A 25,107-nucleotide genomic window follows, 5' to 3' on the forward strand; every position below is an offset into this window, starting at 1 on the left:
GGTCAACAAAACCTTCAGGTTTTAACAAGAACTTAGCCTTCACTTGTTTTTTTTAGCTCTGATCCTCTGGTGACCTGATAAAGATTGTAGACCTGCTATGTTACTTGGCAACACTGCTTTTACATAAGAATGATCCTTGGTTGGTAAACTGCATCTGAACCGGGAGAACTATAAATACCTGTTAGAAAGCCATGGGCTTGGCTTCCCTGAGTGTAGTGACCATGTTTATAGTTTCGGCATGTTCCTTCTGAGATCCCTGCAGGTTATATACAGGGAGTTCTTACAGCAAATTTTGGTTCTTGGGGCTCCTAAGCCGGGGCAGCTCCCATCCTCAGCCAATGGGAGGCTGAAGAGAATAGTTCCTGGGTGGCTCTGTGGACACCTGCAGAGACCACTGCCAGGACTACTCCCACAGAAGAGGGCTGGCTAATACTGCCCTGCTGGCAAGCTGTGTTTCCTGCTTTAAGCCCTACTAAGTAGACTGATGCCAGGTGAGGGCTATGATAATCATGTGAGTCTGCATGGTTAATTGAATCTGAAAAGACCACCCCTCCTCTCAGTCAGCATTGTGGTATCTTTCTCCTCCACAGCCCCTGACTGCATGGCACTCATGATGGGAAATATCCCAGTTCTGACCCATAAGCCCTAAACCTTTAACTTTGAATTTTTTTTTCTGTGTAAAAAAGCTAGAAGGTGCCTTACCAGTTCTGTATATCCTGGGCTATGAGCCATAGACAAGCTAGAAATTTAGGTGTCTTACAAAAGTAATTTAATATTTGCTTTGACTGTATCTATGAAAAAGTGCCCTTGATCCTGAAGTAGAACTCCTAGGACACCTGCTCTCTTGGTATAAGCCACTAAATCCTTGGACAGATGACCATTTCAAATTTTATTTAGTTTTTTCAGTTTTCCTATATTTCTTCCCCTTTTCCCACTCTTAATTTGTGACTCCTTGAACCCTTCCTTTTCTTCTCTTTATCAGCTTTAGTTACATTCATTTATTCTTCTTTCTTCTCTAATCTGCCATTTCACTTACTCTTTCTCCTTCCAATTTTCTTCCTACTTTTGTTCTCTTTTTATTTTCCTCTGTTTTTCTCTCCTTAACTTATATCTTCCTTCTCTCTCTTTTACTCTTTGTATTGCATTTTCTCTTACTTCCTCTCCCCAAAGGCCTTTTTTCCCTCTGACTTATAGCATTAGAATCTCATTTTATTCGTTGCTAATAACCCATTATAAGAACCAAAATGTTAGCAGAAAGAACTCAACTAAGAGTCAGCAAAACTTCAGTCCTAACTTCATTATTAACTAATAAAACCCTCCTTATTTTTCTGAGAAATGACTCCTGAGCCTCAGTTTCTTCATCTCTAAAGATGAGTATAGTACCTGCTTTACCCACTACCATTGGAATTTTGTGTAGATCCAACAAAATAATGCATGTGAAAATTAGAAAAACTGTAAGACATTATAGGAATCACTCAAAGAATGTGACTAGGTATAAATTCATTCTGTCAGATGAATATAGGGGAACATCAACTCATATTTCTATAGTTTATAATTTAAAAAATTCTTAATTTTTGTTAGGAATACTATAACCCAATGTGTGAGCTGTAACTACTTGCTCTTAGTTTATGAAGATGTAATTACGGACAGTTGTATCTTGGAACCTAGCCGTTATTTATGTTATTTCCGTGGAAAAACGCAATAGGGCAAGTTGCTAAAAGTTGGCTAAAATGGAACATAACTGTCCTAGAGAGAATTTTCCAGAGCAATTAGAAATGAAAATAAACTTAAAATTTGGATTATTTTACCCAATGAAGATAATCTAATAATGAAAGATTATTTGCACAGAAACCAAGAAGTTTAGGTTCTGTGCTTTAAATCTTTATTATATATTGGTTCTAAAGAGCTAGATTATATATATAAGTGGGAACAGCTCAGAAAGGACCATCCTTGGGTGGAGGAGGGGGGGCATTTTTTTCACTTTATATTTCAGCTTCATAGTTAATATTTTTTTATTGCAAAACCTTGGTGAACCCAACTTCTGGGAATTCTGGATGGGATAATGAGGCAGTGGAAACACTTGATCCATGGGCACAAATCATTGAAATAAAACTAGATTGATGTTGTAAGCATTGTAAAGGACCATAAGGCATTATAATTGAGACTCAGCTGACTTACCAATGGTTTTCTGAGAAAGCTCTGAAAAAAAGAAAGAAAGAAAGAAATGAGAAAAGAAGTAAAAGAAATCAGTAGGTGCTTTCAGACTCTGGAGACCATAGTTCTCATTTATATGCTTTTCCCAGTAAGAATCTGTACCACTAAACTTGGAGTCAGCTACAATTGACTTTCTTGCTGGGATGTTAAAACAATCTACTACATATAAGGGCCTGCTCATCTAATGGATCCACCAAGAGGGTAAGTAGCAAAAGTACTAAGTAGAGGTCACTCCTTTGATCCATTTAAACCCCTGTAGAGGATTTGAAAAATCCTTCCCACTTAAACTTTCTTTTCTTTCTTTCTCTCATTATTTCACTTCTTTCCACTTACTGTTTTCAGAAGCCCTTTGTGTGATGTTGATAAGCCATTGGTAACCTACAAGAGTTTGTCTTCCACTGTGTAGTTTGTGTTTATCAGTAGAATGTACATTCACAGGATCATTAATGACTTACTGAAATGCTCGGTAGAAGAAAACCAAAAGGCCAAGAAAATGTGGACCCTAAACTCCTGAAATCCCAACATAGAATCCAGGGAAATTGAAATGCTCCACAGTAGAAAATCAGCAAACTTACTGATAGGTCCAGTAGCTCCAGCTGAGAAACAGATTGGAGAGAGAGAGAGAGATCAGTATACTTCACCACTGTGACGAGAATACTCATCATTGCTCAACATTCACTCTAGGGGAGTATCATAAATGGGAACCCTAAGAAGATCAAGCGTTCCCTGTATAGCAGTCCTATGGTAGGCTCCTTGTTGCACAATATAGGGGACTTACAGGAATGGAGGCCTCCCCTTATTTTCAGTGATGATTGAAAACCTTTAGAGAATTGGGAAAGACTCAATCCATACTAATTTGTAATGTCTCTATTTTTTTTCTTACATTTTTCTTTTGTTTTTCTGATTCCCTTGGGGATTTATTGTTTATTAGAAAAGTGAACCTTCCCTCGCTGACAGGGCATTATGACTGCTACTAAAAGGGCCCTTTCTTTTCTATTTTCTTATCTTAGCCCACGGAATTTGCAGTCTCTATACCTCATGCAGAACTTCTTTGGAAACTGTGTAATAGGAATGCTAGGGGTGTCAAGATGTGTGGCCTCAAGAAAACAGGGGAGCTCAGGCCTCAAGACCTTGTAGGTCAGATATCAAGGGAACCAGAGTAGAGAAACAAACTTAATACTTACGAATAGGTGCTGTGAATTGCACTGAAATACAAAGAGGAGGGAAATCAGTGTGGTTTGATATTAACAGAATTCTCATACCACCAATATTATGTCTAAAGAAACCGTGAAGCAACTCAACCAGAGGTAGAACTACTACTGCAGGTCTGTAGGTAATTTTAGCATGGAAGCCCCTCACCCTCCTACCAGATCAAGTCATTCAGCATTCATCTTAAATGAGAAATCCACGGCACAGGGGAACATATAGAACTTGGGCTGAAGCTTGTGGGGTCTTCTCCTTTGCTGCCACCCCTCCTCTCTTTCCCTCCTTTTCCTGTCTACCCCTTAGCTGTCTCAGAGCATTGAAACTCTTTAGGGGTAGGTGGGATGTTCGTTCCGTTATCTTTTTTCATCACCACCTCTTCCTTTGTCTTTATCATGCTTATTCTTTTTGCCTTCTACTGTTCTTCTTATAGCTCTTCCCCAGTTCAGGAAAAGCCCACAAATAATTGTTTTGATTATTTTTATCATAATTCAGAGAATTTTTTGCTGGTCATTATTTTAAATGTGAGTTATTTGGCTTCCCCTTGTCTTATACTCAGTGAACAATTCAGGGCATTTTTTTTTCTGATGGCTTGGGCATCAGGAGATGTCAGGAGATTCAAATGCAATCAAGAAGCATGAGTGGGAAAGCCTACAGGTATAGAAATGGAAACAGATAGGGTGAGGAGAGGGTTCCAGATACCACGGAAGACCAAAGAGTGTCAGAATTAGGGAACAGAAAAGGAACTCACTTATGGGTCCAATAGCTCCAGCTAAAATATGGGAAAAACAAGACAGAACTAATTAGAGTGCTTCTTTGGCATAGGAAAATACACTTTGCATTGAAATTATTTCTGGGAAAACATCAGAAATGTAGACACCAGGAGCAAAATTTCCACTTCAATGGAGGAGCAAATAAAGTTTATACTTCATTCCTTACCTTGGGGGACCCTAGTAACTAGCTGAGATCTGACAGCTGGAGCTGTGGGGATGCAGTGATCAGGGTTCCTTCCCTGGTGAGTGTCTTATTTGTATCTCAGTAGATTATACAGGCCGTTGTCCTTCTCCCACCTGGGCTAATTTGAGCTTGTTGAGCTAGTCTGTAGCCTTACCTTTGAAGGAGGCAGTGGAAATTTCTGTCTCCGTGGGTGGCCTTGGCTTCCTTATTCAACTGAGTAACTTGGTCTGCAATATCTTAGTATAAGAGAGAACAGAAACTGCTAGATAGACTCAAGACATTCACAGGTACAGTCAGTGGATAAAGGAATTGAGGCACTAGAGCCACATACTTGGCAATAACAGCCTTCTCCTTCTTTACGAACGCACACACACACATCACACACCGCTCTATACCTCTTAGGCTACATGAGCTTTTGCGACACCTCCCCAGCGTTTACTCTTAAAGTTTGACTTTTGATTGTTTTCGTCATGTTCCATGTGTATAAATGCTCCAGGAGGAGTAGACACAGGGTATGATTTTTTATGATCCCTAACCCTCAAATCATTCTTCTTCCTGTTTTCTTCAGGGGTGACCCTATCCCAGGAGATCAAGCTCTGAACATCCTCAGGACTGATGGATAGAAATGTGTTAAGAAATGAATTAAGCCTTGGTGAGTTTCATCTTTCTTGTCTTTGGCTTTAAGGCTACTCTTCATGTGGAGAATCTGCAGGGATGGAGGAGCTGGATAAACTTAGATCAAGCACATTCAATCTTTTTTTTCCCCAAGTGCAGAGGATTGAAATCCTGCAGGGCAATGCTTCTGAACTTTAATGTGCACATCAACCACCGGAAATCTTGCTAAAATGCAGATTCTGATTTAGTAATCTCTGGGGATGTGCATTAGGCTGAGATTCCGCATTTCTACCAAACTCCGAGGTGACGCTGACGCAGGTCCTTGGACCCACTTTAAACAGCAAGCACATAAAGGACTGGTAAAATCTCAGAGCGTTTATATGTCACTGTTTCCACTTACCATTTTTTTTTCTTTTTTAAATCAGCTACCTCTTATTCATCCCCCACACTTTATTCCCTCCCAGTGCTTCTGCTGGAGATGTTTGTTGTAATGTCATTTAAAATGCTAAGTGGACACTTCTTCCAGACTTATTCTTTGTTCATAGCAGGACATATATATTCCACACAACCATCAGTGATAGACTGGGGACCCTCAGTCAGTGAGCTGGGACTCACTGCCCTCTTCCGCTGTGTGTTACTGGAATTTCTAGCAAGATACCTTCCCACTTTTCTCTCTAACACTCTTGTTCTTAATATTTTTCCTTTTGCCGTTAAATCTCAAGATTTTGAGAAAATTTAAAAGTGATAGTACTTCCTTACAGAGGTACCCAGCTTATTAAGATAAGAATAGGGAATAAAGAAGGAGACAAGTACTGACAGTTACTGCAAGGAGGAAATAGAAACATCCAGGAATGGGAATGTCTTACATATTCTAACAGTGTAGTAAAGCAAAGCACGTGACAATTAAAGCACAGACAAAGAACTTACTTATGGGTCCTGCAGTGCCAGCTAAAATACAAACACAGACAAGTAACTTTAGAGGGAGCATGACTGAAGGATGTACATCTCAGGGAGTCTCAGGTCAAGCATATTACATATTAGGTTTACATGGAAGATAGTGACGAAAGTAAGTCTGTATTTTCTCCTTTTTACCCTAGGAGACTGATAAGATCATACATTGTGATTATTTTTCTTGTTCTCGATTTTTACTATGTTCTTACTGCCAAATCCTTCTAGAAGTTTGTTAGTTTTTGGTAAACAACTTCATCCAACTCCAAGATTTTTCTTTCACGTTTTAATTAAATAATTAATTATTTTCTTATTAGCAGAGTTTCCCACTTTACTAAATAAGAAAATCATCAGTTACTTAGGGGGATCCTAAAATCAGCCTAAAATTCCTTACCCTGGTGAAGGAAAAGGAGAACAGCAAAATAGTGAGTTGTTGTTCTCCTTTCCTCCATCTTTGTGTGCCTCCTCATCCCCCCTCAGCTCCCCAGTAGTAGGCACTTTGTAGAAGAGCAGAAAGAACTGAGTTGAGAAATAGGAGAAACTTACATAAAGGTTCTGGAGTTACTTTGAAGCCTTTTGTATCACCTGTAATGGAAATTGACAAGAACTGTGAGAAATGTTTGTTGTTTAAGCCAAAAAAAAAAAAAAAAAAAAAAGAAAGAAAGAAAAAGAAGGAAAATTGACAAATATAATATTTAGATGTAGACTTTTAGAGGGCATGGAATATAAGCAATTATATTGGGAACCATGACATACCGGTGACCCAACCCTGTCCCCTCCCCTTGTAGTGGAGCCTCCAACACTGGCCCTTCCAGCAGTGGAGGCTGCATCCAAGACTCGGATACCCCGGGCTGCAGCAGTGGCGCTCATGACCTGAGGTTTCAAAAAGTGCACCAGCCCTGGAGACCAGGGGCTGCCATAGGAGCAGCACCACTTGTGGTTCAGCCCCTCCCCCTCCCCCAGCAGTGGAGGATGGTGCCTGCAACCTCAGGCTTCAGGAAACACAGTGGCACCTGTGACCCAGTCTCCTGCCTCAGTGGTGGCACCTCTGACACTGGGCCTTCCAGCAGCAGGGGTTGCATACAAGATCCCAATGCCCCTGGCAGTAACAGCAGTGCCCAGGACCTGAGATTCCAGGAATTAGGCCAGTGCCTCAGACCAGAGGCTTCAGAAGCCACAACAGCACTTGCAGCTCAACCTCTCTCCCTCCACCAGCAATGGTGGGTGGTGCCTGCGACCTGAGCCTTCAGGAGCCATAGCAGTACCCATGACCCAGCCTCCAGTGGCAGCCCTACCAGCAGTAGAGGCTACATACAAGACTCCAGGCCCCTGGCAGTGGTGGCAATACTCGAGAACACAGCACCCCTGGCAACAGTACTGCCAGCACCCCCAGATAACTCGGGAGCAGCAATGCAGGCAGCACATGCAGCAGCAGTACCTGAGCCCATGGAGAGCCCACAGAGGAACAGGTAACAGTGACAGTGGGGCCCATGGCCCAAGTCTTCCCCCAGCTGAAGAGGCTCTGGCAACTTTAGCCCCTCTACCCATAGCAGGGGCATCTGCAGACCCAACAAACCTCGATGTGGCAGAAGTGCTTGTGACCCTAGCTCCTGCCCTACTCTCCCCATCTTCCTACTGCAGTAGGGGGACACAAGACCAAGGCAACCCCAGAAGTGGAGGTGCTTGCAGCCTGGTTACCCCAGTAGCAACACCCACTACTGCAGTGACATTGTAAGCAGCAAGGCACCAGCAACCTCAGAGGCAGAAGCTGCCTAAAGAGGGCACTGATAACACCTCTGGCAGAGGCAGTGGAGGGTGGAAAGTGCAGGCTCTCAAATACAACCAGAAGCAGCTCAGAATCAAAGTAACCAAAGCCTTACTCAGATAAGAAAGGTTTTGCTACCACAAATGCACCAGCAGAGGAACAATTCATCAAGCACCATGAAGAACTACAATAACACAGTAAGAGAAAAAGAAAATGACAACTCTCCAGAAACCAAACTTGAAGTCATAGAAGATTGTGATGTAACTGACAGAGAATTCAAAATAGCTGTCATGAAGAAACTCAATGAGCTACAAGAAAACTCAGAAAGACAGTTCAATGAGCTCAAGAATAAAATTGATGACCAGAAGAGGTACTTTACAAAAAAGGTTGAAACTCTAAAAAAGAACCAAATAGATATTATGGAGCTGAAGAAGTCAATAAATGAAAAGAAGAATACAGTAGAAAACATTGGAAATAGAGCAGACTGTGTGGAAGAGAGAATTAGTGAACCTGAAGGTAGAAATCTAGAAATGATTTGGGGGAATAGGAGAGAGAACTAAGATTTAAAAAAATGGAGAAATTCTATGAGAAATATCGGATTCAATTAGGAAAAGAAACATAAGGATAATGAGTGTCCCAGAAGGAGAAGAGAGGGAGAAAGGAGCAGAGAGATTATTTAAAGAAATAATAGTTGAGAACTTCCCAAACCTGAAGAATGAACTAGATATACAAGTACATGAAACTAATAAAACACCTAATTATCTCAATGCAAAAAGACTTTCTCCAGGAATATTATATTAAAACTATCAAAAGTCAATGACAAAGAAAGAATATTAAGGGTGGCCAAAGAGAAGAAAATAACTTACAAAAGAACTCTCTTTAAGCTATCAGTGGATTTCTCAACAGAAACTCTATAGGCTAGGAGGGAGTGGAATGATATATTCAAATTATTGAAAGATAAAAGCTATCGGCCAAGAATACTCTATTCAACAAAGTTATCTTTCAAATATAAAGGAGAAATAAAGACTTTCTCAGACAAACAAAAGCTAAGGGAGTTCATTGCCACTGGACCTGCCTTACAAGAAATGTTAAAAGGAGCCCTCCTATCTGAAACAAAAAGGCAGAGGTATACAAAACTTTGAGCAAGGCAGTAAATAGGCAGAATCAGAAAATTGCAACTCTATCAGAATATATTAGTAAACATGTAATTATTAACATAAAGGCTAAAAGGAAAGAAAGCATCAAAAATAACTGTGACTACTTCATGGGCTGGCCCCATGGCATAGTGGTTAAGTTTGGTGCACTTTGCTTTGGTAGCCTGGATTTGCAGCTTCAGATTCTGGGTGTGGACTTACACCACTCATCAGCCATACTGTGGCAGCAACCCACATACAAAGTAGAGGAAGATTGGCACAGTTGTTAGCTCAGGGTAAATCTTCTTCAAGCAAAAAGAGGAAGATTGGCAACAGATATTAGGTCAGGGCAAATATTCCTCAACAACCACCAAAAAACAAAAAAACTACAACTACTTCAATTTGGTAACAAACTCACAATACAAACAGGGATGATTTTTGATAACAAAAGCAGAAGAGGAAGAGGAAAAGGATGGAATCTGCATAGACAAATGGGGATAAGATGCTATCAGCAGAAAAAGGACTGTCTCATCTATGAGATCTTTTATACAAACCTCATGGTAACCACCATAAAAAAAGTCAGTGCAGAGTCACAAAACGTAAAAAAAGAGGAAAATGAGAAACACGTCACAGAAAGCCACCAAACTGAAATGGGAGACAGAAACACAAGAAAAACAGACAATGGAAATATAGAATAATCAGAAAAAAAAGATAAAATGAAAATATTAGCCCCTCATATATCACTAATTACTCTAAATATGAATGGATTGAGTTCACCAATCAAACAACACAGAGTGGCTGGATGGGTTAAATGATAAGACCCAACAATATGCTGCCTCCCGAAGACCCTCTCAGCTCCAACGACAAACATAGGTTCAGAATGAAAGGATAGAAGGTGATACTTAAAGCAAATGGCAAGCAAAGAAAGAAGGTGTAGCTATACTTATATTAAACAAAATAGACTTTGAGCCAAAAAGATAAAGAGAGACAAAGGTGGACATTAAATAATGATAAAAGGGACATTCCACCAAGAAGGCATAACATTTATTAATACATATGCACCTAACATAGGAGCACCAAAGTACATAAAGCAACTATTAACAGACCTAAAGGGAAAAATTGACAGCAACACAATAATAGTAGGGGACTTTAATACCCCACTAACATCAATGGATAGATTATGTAGACAGAGTCAACAAGGAAATATTGGCCTTAAATGAAACACTAGACTGAATGGACTTGACAGTTATGTATAGAATATTCCATCCAAAAGCAGCAGAATACACATTCTTCTCAAGTGCACATGCAACATTCTCAAAGATAGACCACGTGTTGGGAAACAAAACAAGTCTCAGTAAATTTAAGAAGATTGGCATCATATCAAGCATCTTTTCTGACCACAATGGTGGGAAACTAGAAATCAACTACAAGAAGAAAACTGGAAAAGTCACAAATATGTGAAGACTAAACAGCATACTAACTGAACAACTGTTGGATCATTGAAGAAATCAAAGGAGAAACCAAAAAATATCTGGAGACAAATGAAAGTGAAAACACAACATACCAAAATCTATGGAATGCAGAAGAAGTGGTACTAAGAGGGAAGTATATGGTAATACAGGCCCATCTTAAGAAACAAAAACATCTCAAATAAGCAGTCTCACAATACATCTAAAAGAACTAGAAAAAGAAGAACAAACAAATTCCAAAGTAAGTAGGAAGGAAGGAAATAATAAAAATCCAAGCAGAAATAAATGAAATAGAGACTAAAAAAACAACAGGATCAATGAAACTAAGAGCTGCTTCTTTGAAAAGATAAATAAAATTTACAAACCCTTAGCTAGACTCACTAAGAAAAAAAGAAAAAAGGCTCAAATAAATAAAATCAGAAATGAAAGAGAAATTACAACAGATACCACAGAAATAGAAAGGACTATAAGAGAATACTATGAAAAGCTATGCACCAGCAAACTTGATAACCTAGAAAAATGGATAAATTTTTAGAATCATACAACCTCCCAAAACTGAATCAAGAAGAAATAGCTCAGGGCAAATATTCCTCAACAACCACCAAAAAACAAAAAAAACTACAACTACTTCAATTTGGTAACAATTACAAGCAAATAGATTGAAACAGTAATCAAAAATCTCCCCGAAAACAAAAGTCCAGGACCAAATAGCTTCTCTGGTGAGTTATAACAAACACTCAAAGAAGATTTAATACTAATCCTTCTCAAACTCTTCCAAAAAATTGAAGAATACAGGACACTTTCTAACTCATTTTACAAGGCCAATATCACCCAGATACCAAAACCAGACAAGGGCAAAACAAAAAAGAAAATTATAGTCCAATATCACTGATGACATAGATGCAAAAATTGTCAACAAAATATAAGCAAATTGAATACAACAATACATTAAAAGGATCATACATTATGATCAAGTAGGATTTGTTCCAGGGATGCAGGGATGGTTCAACATCTGCTAATCAATTAATGTGATACACCACATTAACAAAATAACAAAAATCATATGATCATCTCAATAGATGCAGAGAAAGAATCTGACAAGATTCAACATCCATTTATGATGAAAATTCTCAAAGAAATGGGTACAGAAGGAAAGTACCTCAAGATAATAAAGTCCATATATGACAAACCCACAGCCAACATCATGCTCAGTGGTGAAAAACAGAAAGCTGTTCCTCTAAGAACAAGAACAAGACAAGGATACCCACTCTTCATTCTTATTTAACATAGTATCAGAAGTTCTAGCCAGAGCAATTAGGCAAGAAAAAGAAATAAAAGGTATATAAATTAGAGAGGAAGATGTATAACTGTCACTATTTGCAGATGACATGTTTCTATATATAGAAAACCCTAAAGAATCCATCAAAAAACTATTAGAAATAATTAACAAACATAGTAAAGTTGCAGGGTACAAATCAACATATAAAAATCAGTCACATTTCTATACACTAACAACAAACTAGCAGAAACAGAAACCAAGATTACAATTTCATGGCTGCCAACAAATGGTGTAGGTCCATACCCAGGAACTGAACCCTGACTGTCAAAGCAGAACATGCCGATCTTAACCACTAGGCCACGAGACTAGCCCCTGGACAGCTAATTTTATTTTTTTTAAAGATTTTATTTTTTTCCTTTTTTCTCCCCAAAGCCCCCCTGTACGTAGTTGTATATTCTCCGCTGTGGGTCCCTCCAGTTGTGGCATGTGGGACGCTGCCTCAGCGTGGCTCGATGAGCAGTGCCATGTCCACGCCCAGGACTCGAACCAAGGAAACACTGGGCCGCCTGCAGCAGAGCGCGCAAACTTAACCACTTGGCCATGGGGCCAGCCCCTGGACAGCTAATTTTTGACAAAGGGGCCAAGAACATACAATGGATAAAGAAAAGTCTCTTGGATAAATAATGTTGGGAAAACTGGACAGCCACTTCCAAAACAATGAAAGTAGACCATTATCTTACACCATACACATAAATTAACTCAAAATGGATCAAAGACTTGAGTGTAAGATCTAAACCCATAAAACTTCTAGAAGAAAACATTGTTGTATGCTCTTCAACATCAGTCTTAGCAGTATCTTTTTGAATATCATGTCTCCTCAGGCAAGAAAAAGAAAAAATAAACAATGGGGCCACATCAAACTAAAAAGCTTCTACATGGCCATGGAAATCATGAACAAAATGAAAAGACAACTCCAAAACTGGAAGAAAATATTTGCAAATCGTATATGTGATAAGGGATTAATTTCCAAAATATGTGAAGAACTCATGCAACTCAACAACAAAAAATGAACAACCTGATAAAAAAATGGGCATAGGATATGAACAGATATTTTTCCAAGGAGATATACAGATGGCCAACAGGCATATGAAAAGATGTTCAACATCACTAATTGTTAGGGAAATGCAAAGCAAAACTACAATGAGATATCATCTCACACTCATCAAAATGGCTATTATTAAAAAGACAATGTATAGGAAGTGTTGGAAGCGATGTGGAGAAAAGGGAACCCTCAATCACTGCTGGTGTGAATGTAAATTGGTACAGCTACTATGGAAGACAGTATGAAATTTCTCAAAAAATTAAAAATAGAAATCCCATATGATCTAGCCATTCCACTTTTGGGTATTTATACAAAGAATATAAACACTAATTTGAAAAGATATATGCACCCCTATGTTCATTGCAACAATATTTACAATAGCGAAGACTTGGAAGCCACCTAAGTGCCCAAAAACAGCTGAATGGCTAAAGAAGATGTGGTATATATGTATACAATGGATTACTACTCAGCCATAAATAAAAGACAAAATCATCCCATTTGCAACAACATGGATGGACCTCGAGGGTACTATGCTACATGAAATAACTCAGATGGAGACAGACAATTACAGTATGAGTTCACTCATATGTGGAAGATAAACAAATACATAGATAAGGAGAATAGATTGCTTTTACTATTGGGGAAGGGAGTGAGGGGAGAGTGAAAAGGGTAAAGGGGCACATGTGTATGGTGATGGATGGCAACCAGACTTTTGGTGACGAACACAATGCAGTCTATACAGAAGTCAAAATAAAATGATGTACACCTGAAATTTATATAATGTTATAAACCAATATGACCTCGATAAAAAAAAGCAAATTAAAAAATGAGCAGAAGATAATGTGGTCTTACCATTTTTATTCCTCCATTTTGACCCAGCCATTTTGCCTTTGAGGACTTTCATCACACAAAATTTATTTGAATCTGTGCTTAATAAAACGTTGAAATCAGTCTATAATGAACAAGACAGGAAACAACAAGCATTGGAGAGGATGTGGAGAGACGGGAACCCTCATACACTGCTGGTAGGAGTTCAAACTAGTGCAGCCACTATGGAAAGTAGTATGGAGTATCCTCAGAAAATTGAGAATAGATGTACCATATGATCCAGCTATTTCACTGCTGGGTATTTATCCAAAGAACTTGAAAACACAAATGCATAAAGATACATGTACCCCTATGTTCATTGCAGCATTATTCACAATAGCCAAGACTTGGAAGCATCAAGGGACGAATGGATAAAGAAGATGTGATATATATACATAATGGAATAATACTCAGCCATGAGAAATGATGAAATCCGGCCATTTGTGACAACATGGATGGACCTTGAGGGTATTATGCTGAGTGAAATAAGTCAGAGCGAGGAAGTCAAATACCATATGATCTCACTCATAAGTAGAAGATAAAAACAACAACAAACAAACACGTAGCAACGGAGATTGGATTGGTGGTTACCACAGAGCAAGGGGGGAGGGGTAGGGCAAAAGTGGTGATTAGGCTCACATGTGTGGTGATGGACTATAATTAGTTTTCGGGTAGTGAACATGATGTAATCTACACAGAATTCAAAATATACTACAATGTACATCAAAGCTAAAAAAGAAATATACTAACAGTTAAAATTTTTGTGGAGAAAGTGGTTTTCACATCAAACTTAAAAAAATAAAATAGTGCTATGCTGGTCACCAAACACATCTACAGGTGGCACTGGGCTAGTGGGTCACTAATTTGGGAGCTCTACTTTGAGAAAGGAAGCGATCTAAGTGAGTACCATCCATACTTAAACAGTGCAGTGTGAGATCAGCATCACATGGGCTGTGGCCTGAGTTGGAATAGGCCAAACGAATCCCTTTTTTGCATTAATTTAAGCATAGGTGTTGGTTGGGTCACATTTAATTAAAACCTATGATTCACAAACTTGTTCAGGTTCTGAAGCACCTGGAAGTTATAATACTTTTTAGAGAAAAAGCATGAAATAGTGATGTATTTAATTCTATCTTTGAACAAGAAGCAATTTTACTAGTTGGAAATATGACCAAATATATGATATTCAGTATGAAAAAGTCTACCACAAGCACATAGCTCAGAAGAGAAAAAGCTGTCCAATCAGGATTATCTGTTTCTGAATTTTTCTGTTATTTTTGGGGGGTTATTTCCCCTAATTTCCTCACTTTTCTGCCCTTCATTTCTCTCTCAATCTTCCATTCATTTAGAAAATGTTTGCATTTTGCTTTAACAATAAATGGAGATCAGTTCAGGAGACTAATTTAAGCTTTATCACCTCAATTTGTCTCCCTTCTCCATTCATCTCTTCTAGCTTCCCTCACTTCTCTGTTCTGTTTGCTTTTGAAATTAGTCATGTAACTGATTCAAAAACTTAATGAGAGATTAAGTAACTTGCCTACATTCAAAGAACCAGTACACAGGGAGCTGGAATGCAACTTTAGTCAGCCTGGCTCCGGAACTTGCTGCTTAAGTGTTAGGCAAAAGTTCCTCTGTATGTTTAAAATAATTTAATAAGTAAACATTTTAAAAGCAGGTTTTTAGTAAGTTTTATTATACTGCTTTCAATTCGCAGAGAAATAATGCATATTTCCAATAATAGGGATGAGCAATAACTTTTTCCCAAGCCCAAAGCCAAAGTGAACAGCATAATTTCCTCCTTCGGGAGTGGAACGTAGAGAGAGACACGGTCAAGGGAGCATCTGTTTGGTATGGAAGAAAATCAATCCTACTCTGTACTTTAAGGAGAAGGAGTTAATGGAAGAAGAAAATGTAAAGATATAGAAAAGAGAAACTATGACTACTGAAGAGATGAGGTGGAGTGGGGAGATGAGGTCAAAGGACTCAATAATGTGGACTCAATAAACACAACTTTCTTTAATTACAACTCTCCCCTTGTCCCCTGCTCCCACTCCCTGCTCTCTTCACAACTCTCTTTTTTCTTCCTTCCTGTTTCTAAGTTAAGAGGTTTTCATTGTTTTGCTGAAACCACCATAGACAGCTAAAACCATTTTAGTTCAGTTCCCTCTTTATTCTTTTGTTAATCAGTGGGCTTTTCATTTTCCAAAGTTCTCATTAATTTCAGATAAAATGCTCTGTGAAGGGGAGGAAGCGAAGGTGAGGGACAAGAGCTAGGCAGAGTCAGGGAATGTTCCCCAGCTCTGTGATACGCCAGAGAATTAGAATTAGGAAATAGAAAGGGAACTTACCTCTTTGTTCTCCTAAAAAGAAACACAAATAAAAAGTTTATATGGTTGTCTGGCTCAAAAACTATATATTTTTGAGGGGAGGAATATCAGAACCAGGAGCTCCTGGGAGCACCAAACTCTTGAATGTCAGTTTGACTCAGGGAGGTAGGGGATTAGACATTTCCATTGCTGCCAGCCAGACTTGGGGACATCTCCAGGGAAGGCTTCCCTTTCCTTTCAGCAATACAAAGCTCTGACAGCCTCAAGAGACTGATAACACCATTTGTCTTTCATACTGTATTATCTCCATCCTCATCTCATATTTCTTCCTAACTCCTTGCTCTCTTCCTTCTTTATTTACTCTGTTTTCCCAGCACTACAGGTTTGGAAATTGTTTCTGTTTCCTGCTGACATTTCACTGTAAGCCACTAGAAATTTTCATTTACTTCCTATACTTTTGGTTGATTATTGAGATGTCTGCATTGTGTAGGAAAAAGAAATTGGAGAAATATCAAACTCAAGCTTCTGTTGCGTCTCAGTGGAAGAAGTATGAGTAATTTAGGAAAATGCTCCTTTGATTAAATGGGGCTAAAGGTCAGCAGAACTGAGGAAAAGTAAAGGAACTTATCAATATGTGATAGAGACAGTGCTAAAAGAAAACAAAATAAGAGTGAGATCTGAGTGTCTGGAAGATCTTAGATTCCATAGCTACTATATTAGGAAGAGGTTGTGGCAAAGAGGGCAGCAATGGTTCACATCTTGTTTTCTTTTATCAGTTGCAATGCAGTGTGGTGGGCAGGAGGATACCCATTTACAGATTACTTTTTGGGTGTAAACTTCAGACGTTTGTAAATTTCCTCAGTAATACTCTTGTGGTAGAGGAGGATTGCAAGATCTATGCAATCTATCTTTTAATTTCTTTTAATAAGAGAATAAAAATTGTGGGGGATTGCTAGTTTCTCACTCCATGGAAATTTTTCTGCCTGTATGTCTTTCTTCTTTCATTTTTGATCTTGTTGCTTTATTGTTCTTTCCCTCTTTTCCTTCTCTGCCTCTCTTCCTCCTCCTCTCTCTCAATTTTCATTCTTTTTTCCCCTTTGTTTGACAGATCCTTTGCTACACCAAACTATTACTATATAAGTGCTTCAACAGGGGGTTTTCACTTTCCAAAAATCATTTGTGGCCTATGAGGATACTGAATAACAAAAAGCGAATTCAGGATGTATCTGATACTAGAAGATAAAGAGTTAAGGCAGGGAAAGGGGGCTTACTATCAAGATGGATATTTCACTCTTTTCTATAATCACTTAGAAAAATTGAGCACAATTTTTTTAAAGTTTCAAAATGTAGATCTGAGCTTGAAAACTAGAAAAAGAAGTATTCAAGAGCCATATATCAAGAAGGACCCCATAATTTTGACAGTGAGTGAGAAGCATCACCACCCACATGAATATCTCATTGGGAGTTGGATTTTCAATACCTGATCAGGAGCAGAAATCAAGGCCACAGGCATCATGCATTGTAAGAACCTGGGACTAGTCTTCTTGTATACCAAAGGCTGATAAAAGCACTATCTGTGAAAATGGCACCATTAATCCCTACCTCTTGCTAAGGGTATGTGGGAAGTGACCTATTTGTACCAGGCCAGGGTTGGAAATTGAGTCTTCAGCAATGAGAGAACCCTCACTGTAGGCTGAGTTCATGTATAGAGCTCACATTTAATCCCCTCATGTAGGGAAGAAACTATGAGTGTAGAAACTAATATAAAACCTACATCTACGCTTTAATAGCATTATTGCACAACAGAGAGTTTATGAGGAACTCAAACAAATGATAACCAATGAGCTCACAGACTAAAGATAAAATACATTTGAGGAAACTTACTGACATGACAGACAGTAGCCACAACAAAGGGAACAACACATATAAGCAGAGCAATTTAAAAGGAATTTTCAAACAGATGTGTTTCAAATACTCAAAGATACAAAAGAAGAAATAGAATCCATTAATCAAGACTAACATTATCAGGAGCAGCTGCATTTGATAAACAGCAAAATGGAAAGGGCAGATTTAGACAATATAGTCATTAAATTTTAAAAATCATTAGGTGGATAAACAAAGAGAACAGACTCAACTGAAGAAAGTAGTGAATGATAAATCTGAGAGAAGTTATCCAGGACCCAGCATAGAGAAATAAGGAGATGATGTGACAGAAATTGCCTTGCTTTTCACTAAATTAATTTCCTTTTTCTCCAAGGTACATGTATGGTAGGCATAAAAACCCCCTCACCCCCAGAAGTCTACGTGCTAATCCCCAGAAACTGTGAATATGTTAGGTTACACGGCAAAAGGAAATTAAGGTTGCTAGTCAGCTGATCTTAAAATAGGGAGATTATCCTGGATTTTCTGTGTAGGCTCAATGTAATTATAAGAGGTCTTAAAAGTGGAAGCAAGAGGTTGAAGGGAGTCAGAGAAAGAGATGTGACAATGGAAGAAGGGACACAGTGATGCGATGTGAGGGCTTGGTGTATTTTTGCTAGTTTTGAAGTTGGAGGAAGGGAACCATGAACCAAGGAATGTGGGCAGCCTCTAGAAGCTGAAGAAACAAGGAAACAGATTTGCTCCTAGAACTTCTGGAAGGAATGCAGCCTTCCTAACACCCTGATTTTATCAGGGTGAGATATGTATCAGATTTCTAACCTATAGAATTGTAACATGATAAATTTGTCTTGTTTTAAGCCATTAAGTTTGTGGTAATTTGTTATACTAGCAATAGAAAACTAATACTACATGGTTAGATTCCTTCCCTCAGATTCCCTTGCAGTTAGGTGTGGCCATATAATTGAGTTATAGTCAATCTAATGTTGTTGGAAGTGATGTGTGAGAAACATCCAGACATCCGTAAAAGCCTCTCACTCATGGTCTCCAAGCTTTTACCCTTCTGCTCACTTAAGGCAGTCGTGATGAGCTCAAGCCATTAGTTTAAGGTGGTTGAGACATAGGAGAAGATGAATTTGAATGCCTAAGTCATTGCTGAGAGAAGAGCCAACCACCAACTGAGCATTCCTGATTTTACAGAATTTTATGAATAGAGCTACTGAGATTTTAGGATTTATTTATTTATCTATGGGGATAACTTAATTAATGCAGATGAAAAATACAAAAGAGAAGTTACCAGATGTGAAAGATGGGAGGAGAATTTTTACAAATATTTGATAGGAATTTTAGAAGGTGAGACTATAGTTTGTTAGATGGATAGATATAGATCTAAATATGGGATATATTTATAGCAGTTAAGGTTAAGAATTTTCTATAATTAAAGAAGGATATGAGTCCACAGAGTGGAAAATTTTGAGTCCTGAGCAGGGTAAATGAAGTTAATCTCACACCCAGATAATATCATAATTAAAATGTAGAATACAAAGGTAAAGAAAAAATCTTAAATTCATATCTACTTAGGAACAACCATCAAAGTAGTAGTAGATTCCTATCCACAATAATAAATGCTAGAAAAAAATGGAATAAATCTTCAAAGTAATGAGAAAAAATAGTTATCAGTTATATATTCAGCTAAACTCTCATTTAAGACTGAAGGTGAAGTAAAGCTATTTTCAGTCCTACAAAGCCTTAGAAAAATTTTCACACACATATAGAGTTTAAAAAACCACTGAAAGATTGTATTTAGGCAAGAAATAAAGAGGAAAGCATAGGATACGGCAAACAATGATAAACAGAAAAAATCCTGAAACATTTTTATGTCTATCGATTGTAAAAAAGTAAATAATTCTTTGGTTTTTAAAAGTCATACCATAAAACAACATGGAGAATGTTGAAACGGAAGATGGGCAAATAAAAGTTATTGTCTAATCTTGGAGGAAGAAAAAGATACAGGTTGATTTTTTTAAGAAAAATTAAGCAAAATGCATGTTACAAATGTAAGGATGAATAAAATAAAAGCCACCAACACTAGCAAAAACAAAACAAAAGGAACAAGGAAACCTAACAGTCCAATAGAAGGTAGGAAAGAAGATTAAAAAGATAAAAGAACAGGGGCCGACCCAATGGTATAGTGGTTAAGTTTGTGTGTGTTCTGCTTCAGCGGCCTGGAGTTCACAGGTTTGGATCCTACACACTGCACATCAAGCCATGCTGTGGCAGCATCCCACATACAAAGTAGAGGAAGATTGGCACAGATGTTAGCTCGGGGACCATCTTCTTCACCAAAAATAAATAAATAAATAAATAAATATAAAAGAACAAAACATGGTAAATAGAAAACACAAGTTGGCAGCACTTAGATAAAATATATCAGCAATTTATGATAAATGTAAATAGACTAAATTCATCTATTAAGAGAGAAAATTTTACAATTGTTAATGTGAACAGAGACATATACTATTTAAAGAAGGCGCAACTGAGACAAAAATAAACTCAGATTCAAAATAAAAGGAAAAAAAATATATAACAGGCAGATATATATTACCACAAAGGTTTTGGAGCAATATTAATATCAGATAACATAGAATTTAGCCAAAAATATTCACGAGGCTGTGGATGGACATTGTATCATTATGCAAAGCAAAATTTGAAAGAAGAAGATAGAACAATTATGAACTTGTATATATCTAACGAAAATCAAAATATGAGCATGAAAAATGAGCAGTATTAAAAAGAAAAGTGACATTGAAAGGAGACAATTGTAGTTGAAGGTTTAAACATATCTCTCAGAAACTAATACATCATGTAAAAGAATAACAATAGAGAATGTTTGAATAATAAAGGTAATAAGCTTGGGCTGATATGTACATCTGTGGCTAAAATTCTGAACCCAACCCATAAAAACTGGTTTTAAGTTTACTTATAAGGCCTCAAAAGTCTCACATATTTCAAAGAATCTGTATCACACACATCTCACTTTTGTATCATAATGCAATACAATTTGAATCAACAATAAAAATAACAAAGCTAAAACATGTTAAATTAAAACACTTTTACAGAATTTATTTGTTAAAATCATGATGGAAATTATGAAATGTTTAAAATGAAGGTCAAGGAAAGTACTACATATCAAAACTTTTTGGAATGAAGTTTCAGCAGCATTTAGAATGAACTTAAATATTTATATTATAAAATAAGAAAGTCTGAAAGTTAATTAAGAGTTTCACATATTAAGCTAGAAAAGGATCAGAAATAAAGTTAAAGTAGAAAGAAGGAAATACTAAAGATAAAAACAGAAACTAGGAAAAAAGAATCAGTAGATGTTCAACAAAACCAAAGTTGATTTTTGAATAGATTAAGTAATCATGACTATTTCTGTCATGAATGATCAGAAAGAAAGAAGGCACAGCACAGTGATATTAAGAATAAAAATAGGACATATCCATAGATAGAATGAACAATTTTTAAATCATAAAATAATTTCATGTCATTAAATACAAAAAAGCGTTAATTAAAATTCATTCAGTACTCATTCTTGATAAGATTTTTGTTAGCAAACTAGAAAGAGAAAGGAATTTCCTTAACCCAATAAAAAGGAGCTGCCAAATGGAAGCAAGCATCACAGTTAACGATGAAGCCAGAGGCATTCCTGTTAAAGTCAGGTACCAAGAAGGAGGCCTGTGATTATTGCTGATATTAACATTGTGCTGGATATGTTGGGCAGAACAATAAGATAAGAAAAAAGTTTTAAAAATTGGAAAAAAGTCTCAAAATTGTTAGTTTTTGCAGATATGATTTTCTACAGAGTCCAAGAGAATCTAAAAATTATTAGAACTCTAAGAGCTCCACAAGGTGGCTAGATACAAAATTCACTCTCAACAATACAACATACAACTTATATACCAGCAATAATTATTTGGGAAATCCAATAGAAAAAAAATACCTTTCATGACAGAAAGAAAACAAATACGTGTATAGGAATTAATCTAACAAAAGATACTCAAGACCTTTTACAGAAAATTATAGAACATTATTTAAGAGCATACAAGAAGATTTGAATAATAAATACATTACCATATTAATATATGAATAATTGATTTTGTAAATATACGTACTTAGTGAAATTCCAATGAAATCCTATTGTGACTCAGATAGAACTTGAGAAATTGGTTCTAAAATTCTTGTGTAAGAGTAAAGATCCAAGAATAGCCAAAGCATTTCTGAAAAACAAAGAGACAGTATGCCATTCTTCATAGTATAAGTTTGTGATAACTTTGTGAAAAGCTTTGGGATATCAGAAAGCTTTAGTAATGGCAGCAATTTAGTATCAGTTCAACAAAACACAAAAGATCACTGGAACAGAAGAGAAAATCCAGGGAAAAACGAAGCATAAGATGAAGGAGGTATTACAAATCAGTGGGGAAAGAATGCAAGAGTCAGTAAATCCAATTGACCTATTGGTTTTCCAGAAGAAAATTAGACTGCTACGTGTATTATTAATGAACAAACAAAAAACAACTCCCCAAATGCAAAAACCTCCATTTGAATTAAAGTCCTATATGTAGAAAGAAAAGCTTTATAACTATTAAGAGAAAGTATAGGATAACATCTTTGTGATATCCATATAAGAAAGGCCAAAAAAAGCATAAACTCTAAAAGAAAACAAAAGATTGACAAATATTACTTACAACAAATTGTGTGTGAGGGGTGAAGATCTTCTAAATGTCAAGACACCATAAAAACTTAAAACTAAGAGACAGAATTGGAGGAGATATTTGCAAATGTTTAACACAAAGTATAAAAGATTACCTTTCGTAATCATAAAGAATTCCTACAGATCAATAACCTAGTAGATAAATGAGTAAAGGAACAAACAGTTTGTATAAGGTGAAGCTTACCTAGCTATTAAACATATGAGATGGTACTCAATTTGAGGACTGAGCAGGAAAATGCAAATTAAAAAATTTTACAGTTATCAAAATGGCAATAATGTGAAAGTATGACAAATTTAGGGTTGTTATTGATGCAGGAAAGTAGAAAACTTTTATACCTTTTGGTGTGCCTCCTGTGTGACTACCATGGGGCTCAATTAAACAATAGCTAGTAAATTAAAAATGTGCCTAAATTACATAAAGTAAATGTTCATACGATGTGATTCATTAATCTCGCTTCAGGTTATGTACCCTGGATAAGCTGTTTTCCTCTTACTTAAGGCCATTGTGCAGCATTATTTATTATAGCAGAAATTGGAAACATTGAGAATGTGCTAGTGAGGGAAAGGATAGAAAAAATATTGTATATTCTTAATTTGAAATATTGTTCAACAATTGAAATGCATCACCCAGATTTCTGTATATCTCTATGTTACAATGTTTTTGGGAAAAACACAAGTTGTAATGATACTTTCAGAATGATGCCATTTAAGTAAAATTTTTAAAATAGTACATACAAAATAATATTATATATTATTCAGTGATACACAGAGATTATATGAATATATGAAAATATATTCATATATTATATGAATATATGAAAATAAACTTAAAAATATTTGTAATACATTGATAAGGGAAGAGTTGAGAGTGGAATGGGTCTAGGGATAGGGATGAAAGAGATTTCTATATTATCTATCACTTGAGAAATAGAACAAAATATCAGTTGTCAAATCTAGGGTGTGGATTTACAAGTCCTTATTTTTAAAACTTCTTTAAGAGAAAGAAAATACTGAAACCACAGGACTTACACAGATGTAGTAGAATTCAAAGAAATCCATGAAGAACTTACCTAGAGAGTTGGCTGATGGTGCTAAAACACACACACACACACACACACACATAAACTATCATCAGAATTTGGATCCCTAACCTTTGCATATCAGCTTCAATCATTGTGACCTCCTCTCAGGAGTTGAAGCCCAGACCCTGGGAGATCTACTGACATGGTGGTGGGTACTGGAGGCCACTCGAGCTATCTCTCATCCTTTCAATCTCTATAAAGGGTTTCATCTTTTAGTGGACAGATGCAATTTTTATGAAACTTTGTGACTTACATTTTTCTTTGCTCTCATTGCTCCCTCCTTTCTATATTTTTCTCTTCTCTTCCTTTATCTCTGTCCTTTCTCTGTTCCCTCTCTCATGATCTTCTCCATTGTTTTCCTTTCCTCTCAGTCAATTTGGAAACTTGTTTGTTACTGATAGACCATCCTAAACTAGCACTACGAGATTTTGTCTATTGCTTAGTATTCATATGAACTGATAGAATTTCTCCTTCCCCAAAGTATTTACAATCTAGGGGAATGTTACTAGTGGGAAGCAAATTTTCATTGAGAAACTAGAGAATACTTACTGTAATCTCCTTTGGATCCCTCTAAAACACACACAAAATGAAGAAAAATCAGTTTGAATTTTTTATTTCTGTTTTCATGAAAGTGTAAAAATAAATAATACTGACACTCTGGAAATAACAAATTATGTTGCATGATGGTATCATTGATAGTTTATGAAAGTATAAATAAAGATCTACCTAGAAATGCAGAGACAATATGTATTTTTTTTCTTAGCCCTTTTTCTGAAATGAGTGTTTTCCTTCCATACTTGGTTGTCGTTGTGAAGGAAATTAAGTCCAAAACACACAAAATCTTCTCTGTTTTACACTAATATTACTTGTTTCTCATAGTTCTGTCTGTATTTTAAAAATGGAAAATACTAAGAGATGGAGAACACTTTCATGTGCTGCACTTAATATTTGCTATAAAAATTAATAGCATTAAAAATAAATTCGGGGGGCCGGCCCAGTGGTGCAGCAGTTAAGTACGCACGTTCCCCTTCCGGGGGCCTGGAGTTTGCCAGTTCAGATCCTGAGTGTGGACCTGTGCACTGCAGGGCAAGCCATGTTGTAGCAGTTGTTCCACATATAAAGTAGAGGAGGGTGGGCACAGATGTTAGCTCAGGGCCGCTCTTCCTCAGCAAAGAAAGAGGAGGATTGGTAGCTGATGTTAGCTTAGGGCTAATCTTCCTCAAAAAAAATTTTTTTTAAATAAATTCAGTGCATTTCAAAAATTGTGAATTATCATGGAAATTTCAATATATATGTGATATATTTAAATTCAGCTAAGATTTAAGTACTAAATTTATGTACCTAACCTAGTATAATAATCTTACCTAATATTTTTCTGTCAGAAGATTTCCGTAATCTCAAGTTGACCAGGAAGTTTATATTTTTATGTCCAGAAGTGATAGTGGGAAGACTAACAGAGCTTGGGAACTTAGAAACTTAGAGTGATTATGATTT

General features: G+C 36.9%; 1 protein-coding gene across 1 annotated transcript in view; it reads right to left on the reverse strand.

Moving 5' to 3' along the window:
- TSBP1 (testis expressed basic protein 1) overlaps window positions 1–25,107 on the reverse strand; it is a 69,438-nt gene that overhangs the window by 37,770 nt on the left and 6,561 nt on the right. The window contains exons 7-14 of the mRNA XM_070583905.1: window positions 24,163–24,183; window positions 23,602–23,622; window positions 6,484–6,522; window positions 5,917–5,937; window positions 4,169–4,189; window positions 3,399–3,419; window positions 2,790–2,810; window positions 2,179–2,199 (exon numbers count right to left, since the gene is read on the reverse strand). Of these exons, the coding sequence (XP_070440006.1) occupies window positions 2,179–2,199; window positions 2,790–2,810; window positions 3,399–3,419; window positions 4,169–4,189; window positions 5,917–5,937; window positions 6,484–6,522; window positions 23,602–23,622; window positions 24,163–24,183 (186 nt within the window). The remainder of the gene's footprint in view (window positions 1–2,178; window positions 2,200–2,789; window positions 2,811–3,398; window positions 3,420–4,168; window positions 4,190–5,916; window positions 5,938–6,483; window positions 6,523–23,601; window positions 23,623–24,162; window positions 24,184–25,107) is intronic.

Source organism: Equus przewalskii, chromosome 19 (assembly GCF_037783145.1).
Source record: "Equus przewalskii isolate Varuska chromosome 19, EquPr2, whole genome shotgun sequence".
Taxonomy (NCBI): domain Eukaryota; kingdom Metazoa; phylum Chordata; class Mammalia; order Perissodactyla; family Equidae; genus Equus; species Equus przewalskii.